At 42.3% G+C, this 9,697-nt stretch overlaps 1 protein-coding gene across 5 annotated transcripts; it reads left to right on the top strand.

Annotated features, from left to right (window-relative positions):
* Nucleotides 1–1,402: 1,402 nt before the first annotated feature.
* Nucleotides 1,403–9,270, top strand: LOC144724446 (cyclin-T1-like). 5 transcript variants are annotated; one of them, XM_078603611.1, is made up of 9 exons: nt 1,403–1,618; nt 2,247–2,328; nt 2,510–2,638; nt 2,887–2,947; nt 3,278–3,340; nt 3,497–3,844; nt 4,221–4,384; nt 4,591–4,661; nt 6,801–7,160. In XM_078603611.1, the coding sequence occupies exons 1-6, from the start codon at nt 1,455–1,457 to the stop codon at nt 3,583–3,585; spliced, it is 588 nt and encodes a 195-aa protein (XP_078459737.1). In that variant the 5' UTR covers nt 1,403–1,454; the 3' UTR covers nt 3,586–3,844; nt 4,221–4,384; nt 4,591–4,661; nt 6,801–7,160. The 5 variants fall into 5 exon arrangements, with proteins under 5 accessions (XP_078459737.1, XP_078459708.1, XP_078459713.1 ...); XM_078603587.1 differs by having other exon boundaries at nt 1,410–1,618; nt 3,497–3,542; nt 6,801–9,270; XM_078603582.1 differs by having other exon boundaries at nt 1,409–1,618; nt 3,278–3,542; nt 6,801–9,270.
* Nucleotides 9,271–9,697: the final 427 nt, after the last annotated feature.

The following is a 9,697-nucleotide window of genomic DNA, read 5'->3' as shown; positions in this document are numbered from 1 at the left end:
TCCCTCCCCAGCTGGAAGTCGATTGTGAAACAACCTTGGCGTGGGAATTGACCTTTGGTGAAAATATTGTTAAATATAAAAATATATGCATATATAACTATAATCAATATAGTTCCTACAGCCGCGATTTAATATTTCCCATTACGTGTTTATCTCATTACATGTAGAGCTTTTATGCACCACTACATTTTTAATATTTAACTTTCACATTTTGACAGCGTGTTTTTGTTGTACGACGGTCAAACACGTCATTCATTGTGCAAAATACGCGTTTCCTTGCAACATTGACGTGTTTGTTGTTGCTGAACTTACGCACCACGGATCTCCCGTGGGATCATGCGTGCAACAAAGCAAAATAAACATTCTTTGGGTCTTTCGGTGAAGTCACGTAGATAGAAAAAATAAAAATGTGTAAAGTGAATACAAAATAATACAAATATCACGACGTTTCGATCGCAACACAAGCAATCATAATCAGGAGAAAACATGGGGGAAAGCTGCTGATGCAAGCTGTTTCAACCGTTAAAACAGCCTGCTTCAGCAACTTTACGATCGAAACGTCGTGATATTTATATTTTTTATTCACTTTAATTTCATGTTTTATTGTTATTCTTATTTTTTCTATGTACGTGACTTTACCGAAAGACCCAAAGAATATGAATTCCTGCAGTCACGAAAGCCAAGATAAAAATAAACATGTCGAATAATATAATTGTCAAAGAACAGTACGAATGGACAAAACAACCCTGTTTGTACAAAAGTGAGCCCGACCTGGGAAGATAAAAATTGTTTAGTTTTATTTGTATTTTTTTTAAAGTAATTTGTTTACCTTTCCTACACTTTGCACTCCTATCGCGTTTGTGTGTTGTTCGTAATTCTAACGTTCTGACCCCGTGTCCCGAATGGGCATCTGTGGCTCATCGCACATCACAGTTCCTATGATCACTGTTACATTGTTTTTATAGCTTTATTTTGGTTTAGCCATATTTGTTTGTTGTAGTACAGAGTTAGACTGATAACTTTAATCTAAATTGTCTTATGGTTGATATTGTTTGACTTGTATCCCGCTGGGATGTTTGATATACGGTGCTTTTTTCTGGAAGACTGCAGGTTTTCCTGTATGTTTTCTGTTGCGCGTAGTAACTTTAAGATGTTTCTTGTTTTTGTTTGTTGCGGTTGCACCCGATTCAAGAGCCGAATTGCTCACAGGGATATACCTAATAAATGAAATTAAAATCGCATTCATCCGCGATTCGTCAACATTCTCGTCGAGCGCCTCCAGGGCGGACTGTCGGAGTCGAATCGCAGCGCGGCCCGCCCGTCCGCGTGCCACCGCCCCCCCCCCGTGACGTCACCCAAACCAGTCCCGCGTGACGTCACAGCCGCTGCCACTTCCGCCGGACGTGACGTCGCGCGTTTCCGCCGTCTCTGCCCGCGCGCGCGCTGCTCCGGCGATGGCGGCGGCGCCGCCTCCTCCTCCCCCGGCCAAGTGGTTCTTCAGCAGGGAGCAGCTCGAGGCCACGCCGTCGCGCAGATGCGGCATCGAGGTGGACAAGGAGTTGTCCTACCGCCAACAGGCGGCCAACCTCATCCAGGACATGGGACAGAGGCTCAACGTGTATCCTTACCAGACGGGCGCGGGGGGCGGGGGGCGGCTGCGTCACCGGGCCGTGCGGCCTTGTCGCGCAGGCTTTCGCGGGAGGGGAGGCATTGTTACGTAACGTTGGTTACTCGCGTTAACCTCGAGCTCGGTGGGAATGAATGTGCTTATTGTGGCGGTGTTTAGTTGCGTTAGAGAGCAGGGTTCGTTGCAATGGCGCGACTTGTGAGGGGGGGGGTATCTGTGAGGGGAGGCTGAAGCCGAGCGCGGCGAGGCCCGGGCGCGGCTCTCCTTTGTCGCCGCCATGTTGTCCTCGCCCTCCACGCCGGCTCGGCGCGTCGCGTCCTCTCTGCGAGCCTTCATTCTCCTCTACGCGTTTATTCATTCTCCCCGTGAGTGTGCGAATGCTTGCAACCTTGGGGGTAACCTCCACGCCGCGTGCGTTGCTGCAGTCGTGTGAACCCGGGGGGCGAGGGGTACCGCTTCCTCCACCGCCAGTGTCCATTTTGCCGCCGGCTCGGGGTCGTTGGGGGATTTGCTCGTAAATGTAAGTGTTGATTTCTGTCGCTTGTGTGTGTTGTGGTTTTGTGCGTGTTCTTTCCTTGACCCTTGGTTTCATTTGATTCATTTTTTTAACTCGGCGCAGTTCTCAGCTGACGATAAACACAGCTATCGTATATATGCACAGGTTTTATATGCTGCAGACCTTCTCAAAGTTCCACAGAAATGTAAGTTTTACGTGTATACTTCGAATTTGAAGAAATTCTGACATCACTTACATTTGCAGTCTACAATTATTACGCGCTGTACACGTGGAATGTGTAACACTGCACGCTGGGCCCAGGCTCTGTTGGTGTTTCTTAAGGTTAAAAGCATTCCACTCAAAAGTTATTCTATCTCTTCCTGAAGGCAATTTCTCCAGCTGCTTTGTTCCTTGCTGCTAAAGTAGAAGAGCAACCACGGAAGCTGGAACATGTTATTAAAGTGGCACACGCGTGCCTTAACCCACAGGAAGCTCCGCTGGATACAAAGAGTGATGTAAGTGAGACTAAATGATACATTTTTCTGTATTCTATCTCATCCCAGAGGTTTTGCACCTTTCCATTCTCTATTCGGCTAATTTGTACATATGTTGGATGCACGCGAGGAATGAAATATGTTTTCAATGTACTGTGACTGTTGAGCCAATATGCACTCGGACGTCTTTTGTGTGCAAGGTGAAATTCTGGGTAAATATTCAATCGTAAAAAAACTTACGCAGGAGAATTTCTTTCCTGTTTCGTCAGGCTTACCTTCAGCAAGCCCAAGACTTGGTGATGAATGAACATGTGATGCTTCAGACATTGGGTATGTTGAAGCTGACATTGGAACTGTTCATATTTTCTATTCAAAACAAAGTTTCCACTTAAATTACCCAGGAATTGAGAATTTGTTACAACATTGACCTCAAAACGGCCCTGATTCAAGGCTGTAAACCTCTCCATTGGTTTTCAGTTTCAAGACAGAGCCTATAATAATTCTTTCTTTGGTCTGTGGTCTTTCCTGAATCACCGTGGAATGGCTCATTCGTTTGAAAGATACATTTGCATTAAAAAAATTGAAGAGGTATGTTTTGATTTATAGAGCTTTCAGATTATATACCTATGAAATTAATATGTGCTCTCTTTCATTTTGCAGGTTTTGAAATAACAATAGATCACCCTCATACTTATGTTGTGAAATGCACACAGTTAGTACGGGGTAAGAACCACACTCATGTGCAGAACATTAATACGCAAAGCATGTATTCTAAGTTACAAGTAATTATCTTCCAAATCTACATTGAAACACTAAAGATAAATATATATTTGCCTCCGTTATTTGGTCATAATACGTTTTCTGCTTTTATTTTTTCAGCGAGTAAGGATCTGGCCCAGACCTCGTATTTCATGGCTACCAACAGGTGGTTACCCACACCCATACGTTGCACTGTTAAGGCGCACTAAAGCTTCCCCTAATGCAGAACCCCCTACCGTTGCCACTGCCCTGTCTCGCTCTAGGGCTAGGCCCGCCATACCCCATGGCGTTGGCCCCCTATTGTAGTGCGGTGTAATGTACCAGGGCACCATCGGCACAGGGGGTTGTATGCACTAGAGAAGTGTAGTGTTGCTGTCTGTACGGTTGCCAGTACTGCGTGCATATCGGTGTAAACTGGTAGCCTATCGTTCTGAGCGCTAGTCTAAGCTAGGAGTGAGAGTTACCCTGGTAAGTATGAGCATCCCATTTTTTTCTTTATTGCTTTTTTGCTTATATCTTGATAATATTTATCTTTTTAAAATGTTTGCTTTCATTATCAACTAATTTAATACATAATTAAAATGCGTAAATTTGATTGCATTTTGTGAATGTGCATGCATATTTTATATTATATGAAATGTTTCAATTTTCAAATTATGTACATTATACATTTTTTTATATGCACTGCCATTGGCCACTGTTAAACTGATGTAGATGTGAAAGTCATGGCTCCTTTCTCTGTCCCCATGGCAATGACCACTTAACAAACCTGAACCTGCCAATTGCCGGCTTCTGGACCTACTGTCTCCGGGGTCCTCTCCATCCTGCGTCTACGGCTGTGCAGCCTACACCTCACCACATTTTGCTTGCAGCACAAGCCCACAGTGGTAGCCTGCGTTTGTATCCACTTGGCCTGTAAGTGGTCCAACTGGGAGATTCCGGTCTCGAGTGATGGAAAACCATGGTGGGAATATGTTGATAATGGTGTCAGCATGAACCTTCTGGATGGTAAGGAATCCACCACATGTGCCTGATTCTAAATCGATATTTTTGTACGAATTGGAATTGAAAGAATTCTATTTGGGTAAACATTAAATTCACATGCATCATTCTTCATTGTACTGCTCTTCGCAATGACATCCAAAGAATATGACATTTAGGCATTATATTGGAGTTTTTTTGTTTAATGTCTAACTGTATTTTTGCTTTTTCAGCATTAACACATGAATTTCTTCAGATTCTTGAGAAAACCCCAAATAGGCTAAAAAGGATAAGAAACTGGAAGGTAAGTCATTTTGTATGATGCTTTTGGTTAATTTAACTCGTGGATTTTTTGTGATTAGACACCCGATTATTCAAAATAGGTTATAAATTCTTCCTTTTGGGTTAATAAAAAATTCATTGTTGCAGTCCACAGTTTCAGCTTACGTTTCCATTTAGTCAATAATAAACAATACAGAGCCAAAATATTATATAATCTAATAAAACTGGACTACTTTGGGTTAATGTGAATTTTTTTGTAGATTTCATTTGTAGTACAGGTTTCCCTGCATGCGGTAGATGTATTTCCAAAAATGGCGCACAAAGCAAAACCGCACTAGACGGCTGCCTTGTCGAGTAGTGCATTAAGAACACAATGTTTGTCCCACGTTCGACCGCATAGTCGCATATGACTGAATTAAAACCGCATAGTGAATTTTGGGTAAAAATAGATTAGCTGCATATACACGAGTTCACACAACTGAACCTGCATAAATCGAGGGAAACCTGCATTTGCGTTTGTCAATATTGGTCCGCGATTGAAAACATTCCTTTAACTTGAAAGTAGACCACACTGATACAACAGTACCCACCTACCATTTCCCATTTATACATTAACAATCATGTGAAAAGCCTTATTTTTTTGCAAACTGGCTAGTATTATGGGACATCCTTTGCCAGTATCAAAATATAACACTAGGTTTTCCCCTTTCGAGCAATAAAACAGGTGTTAAGATGTTAAACACCAAGCTGAAACCTTTAACCACATATACTTGCGGTGAAAATACAAACCAAAAACATCTGACAGTATATGCATTGTCTTAGAAACTGATTGGTCCACACAAGCGACAGCTTTCTTTAGAGCCTAGTCTCAATCACAGACATGACTCCTTGCAAAAGGTTTCAGTTTGGTGTTTTAACATCTTAACACCTGTTTTATTGCCAGACAGGGGAAAACCTATTCTTATAAACTGGCTAGTATTTTTTTGTTGCTGTGTAATAACAACTTCGTATGCGTGTCACTGAAAAACATAGAGTTTTAATTTAAGCGCTGATAACTTTTTCGATAAGTGACAGTGATAGCCCACAAATGCAAACAAGAGGTGGTTTCCATTGGATGGGATGGTTTATAGTATGGCACTGCACTGCCCACTCTCCCATGCAGCTTTTAGGCAAGTACAGGACTGCACGATTCCATGCCAACTGCTGCTTTTTGTACAGGAAAACCTCTCAAAGTGGGACACCTGTAAATTGGAATTTGAGTATGCGAAAAATGGTGTTTGAAATTTTTATTTAAGGGCAAAGTAATACTGGCCAGAATGCTATGTCAATGATACGTTTGCTTTGTTTTCTTTGGGTCTTTCGGTAAAGTCACGTTGTTTTCTTTGAACCTATCTTTGTGACTTTACTGAAAGACCCAAAGAATATGAATTCCTGGAGTCACGAAAGCTTTAAGTCAAGATCTAAGTATGCTTTGCATAATTACGTCAATTGTAATTGTTTTTAAATTCATAAAATGTCCAAAAATAACTACTGCTCATATAATAACACCAAATGGTAGACTGATGTATTTGTCGAACAAGTGCCCGTGGACATCTCGGTCTACAGTAGATTAATATAAATGCATTGACTATGAGATGATGCATTTGTATTTTCTAAAAACATCACAATAGTTTAGGTAATGTATCATTTGATTACTACTGTCTTGATGTATCCACCTCTTCCACATGGTTATGGCAACTCATTACGCTAGATTAATGCTTTGAGTGTTATTTTAAATATTTAATCAATGGTTTCATGTTGTTTACATGTAAATTTAATATAGTAATTGCTTCATTTTTTTACAATATGCCAGACATTTGCCATTATTAGAAAGGCTCTTCCTCCATTAGCCATTAGTGAATGGGATTCCTAATTATTTTCTTTACATGTAAATAAGTTGTCGCATCACCTAATGAATTAATCTTGACTTTAACAACACTCTTCAATATTGCATTTGCTAAACTCATGAAACATTTCTCAAATTACTTATACTTAAGCGAAGCTTCACTCACATCCTTCATTCCCCAGTACCTCTGCAATTTCCCAATCCTCATACTGGCCAACTGCCTCCAGAATCATACCTTTTGTGTGTGTAAAATAACTTGACTGTGTTCTCTTGCAGGCATATCAGAATCAAGCAATTAAGAAACTGAAAGTGGAAGGGCAACCAACAAACGATGCACATTGCCACAGCCTGGATAGTCTTGCATTCCACTTTGATGCTGCAGACCTCGCCGCACCTTCTGAAGTGAAATCTGCATCCACCTCCGTGCCACAGCCTATAAGTGTGCCGATGGTTCCTGTGCAGTCGGTTCCTTTTGCGCCGCCTGGTCAGGTCATGGCTCCTTTGAAGTCCTACCAACTGCAGAAGTCTCATGACCTTCAACAGAAGACCCATGACTCGGTACCCATCAAAGTGGAAATGCAAGCCAAACATTCTGACAATCCTATGCACTCTGACGTTCCAGTGTATTTAAAAACAGAGCGTTCATCCCAGAAATTGCCAAGCCGGGATCCCCAGCCTAGCACTGCCACAGGGTCTGTACCTTCTGCCACAGCAAATAAGGTTCCTCATCAGAAGGTTAGTCTGCTGGAGTACCAGGAGAAGCATGCTGTAGTCCTGGCAGAGCACAAGCGCAAGCTGGAAAGACAGGAAGCTGAACTCAAGGAAAAGTATGCCTCTGAAGCTCAAATACTTCTGGAAGTTCAAAGACGCGAAAAGATGCACCAGCAGCAACAGAGTAGTGGCACGAGTACTCCCAGTGAGCAGTCGCAGAAACATAAACACAAATCTCACCACCAGAGCAATGAGAAAGTGGACAAACATGGAAAACAGGACAAAAGTTCTATCAAAGTGCGCCTACCTGGAAACCAGGATGATACTAAAGATGGGCGTGAGATTAAAGTAAAAATCAAGATGCCAATGGCACATGAACATAACAGTGGCACTGATGACAGCATCAGCAAAGGTAAACACCAGAGCCAGGCAATGTTGAAAGAAAAGCACAAAGACCACCATCCTGCCTCCCACCACCATCACCACCATGGAAACAGTCATAAACACTTGCACTCGTACCCTCATTTGCACAGCAGTGGTAACGGGAAACATAGCTCTGATGGTTCCAAAGGTGGCTTTGTATTATCACCAGAAGCCAAACCAGGTACTACGAGTAGCAGTGGCAGCTCGAGTTCTGGATCGTCACGTAAACGACCACGCGAGAGTAACGCCACATCTCATGGAAACCCGCAGAAGATAAGCAAGCAGACCTCCAAAAGCAGCAGCTCCTTTGCCAAGCAGCACTCCTTTGCAGTGCAGTCGCTGCTGCATCTTCCAATGCCTCCCCCACCACCCACCACCTCAATTTCTTATGGGCAGCTGCCCAAAAGATCTGGGAAGGAATTAAATGGGCTCAACTCGGACTCATGTTTGGACTTGGACGAGCCGATGCCCCACATGCAGGGCGACAGCTACAAGGCCACCCGTGATATGCTGGAGTCGCTGCTTTGTGCACAGGGTGTGAACACGCCCACCAACACCAGCCAGTCGGGTTTTACGCAAGACTTCAGCCCCAACTATTACAGCCAAAACATGGCCCGTGGATTCCATCCACTGATCCACAGAGGGCAGTCCTCACTTCCAAGTAAACCACCACTTCCGCCACTGCCAGCCGACCCTCCCCCGCCCCCTCCACCTCTCCCTAAGTAAATACACTGAACAACATGAGCAGGTCGACGTTTTGCTTTTTTGCTGTTAAAGAAAAAGGGTAAAATTGTACAGTTTTGTTGCAACGTTCATGTCTGCTTTTAGCCGCTGAGGAACCCCAGCGGTTTTACTGTGATTCAACGTGGGTTTTTTTTTATAGCAAGCGCGTAACAGTTTTATGAAAAAAGAAAAAAAAACTGCATTTGAAAATCTTCGGAGTTGGTAAGTCTCTTGAAGATTTCCTTATCTGTCTTATGTCGTTTTAGCATTTCATTTTAGTTTAGTTTCATTCCTAAAGACTTCATAGATGTAAAGTCTTGGAAGTACCAGCATAAAGTGGAGGTACAAGAAGCTCAGGTGTTGGAATCTCTACAGTATAAAACTTAAAAAAAAAATGTTTACATTTCATTATTGTGCTTTGTTATGAAGTGCATATTAACAATTTTCTTGGCTTGTGGTGAATATTTCTCCAGGCTTAGCCCTCTAAATACTTGATATTGAAAATTGCAAATATTTATTTATATACTTAATAAAGACATGAGAATCGTAATCCTGCTCGGTGTTTAAATGTAGTGGAGCTCTGTACATCGCCTTAGTTTCCCTGCAGTGAAGGCAGTGGACGGTAAGCATTATTGGCTGAAGGGATAAACGCGCATGGTAACGGCTGCAATCGTTTTCATTCTTGAACTCTTGTCTGTATATAATACACCCGCTCCTTGTGTAAATTAAAATGTAAAATTTTGTACCAAAAAACATTCAGTAAAGATTTCTCAATAGCTAAATGGCCGCCTGGCACGTTTAGTGATTTCTCTATTTTACTACTAGCATTTAGATTGTTAAAATGTATGTATCACTTTACATTAAAGGCAATAAATGCTTTTGTGTTGTACCCTGTGCGGCCCTGCTTCATTGCACTGCGTAGTCGAGGCAAATATACATTTTTGAAATTGTACAACGTTTTTTCAGAGGGAATGGACTTTGCAAGTGCACGTGGTTTTCATAACAGCAAGAAACCGCATTTTTCTGAGTAGCAGGATTGTAGAACACAAACCAATTGTGGACCGTTCATAGTGGCGTGCAGCTGAATACTTTTTCATGGTAATACCTTGGGACATGTAATAGGTTGACAATTTGGGAACATGCCCTTCAGAGCATGGGGTAAGATTGACATTGGTTTGCGCCCGATTCATGAAAAGCGTACAGTATATGCGAAACAAGTCAACTTAACATTTTCCATTCTGCTCACCACAAAGTTGTCCATAAATGTAAGCCAATTTACCCTCTTTCAAAGGGCAATTTCCCCAAAACATCGCTGT

The sequence above is a fragment of the Lampetra planeri genome, chromosome 2 (assembly GCF_965212315.1).
Source record: "Lampetra planeri chromosome 2, kcLamPlan1.2.h2, whole genome shotgun sequence".
Classification (NCBI taxonomy): Eukaryota; Metazoa; Chordata; class Hyperoartia; order Petromyzontiformes; family Petromyzontidae; genus Lampetra; species Lampetra planeri.
This window is presented reverse-complemented; position numbering and strand designations above follow the sequence as displayed.

What these genes read in the sequence shown, in the direction of transcription:
- LOC144724446 (XM_078603582.1), top strand. Translation starts at nt 1,455, where the DNA reads ATGGCGGCGGCGCCGCCTCCTCCTCCCCCGGCCAAGTGGTTCTTCAGC. An exon ending in ATGGGACAGAGGCTCAACGT is followed by an intron (nt 1,619 to 2,246) that starts GTATCCTTACCA and finishes AACTCGGCGCAG; the next exon opens with TTCTCAGCTGACGATAAACA. An exon ending in CGCTGGATACAAAGAGTGAT is followed by an intron (nt 2,639 to 2,886) that starts GTAAGTGAGACT and finishes CTGTTTCGTCAG; the next exon opens with GCTTACCTTCAGCAAGCCCA.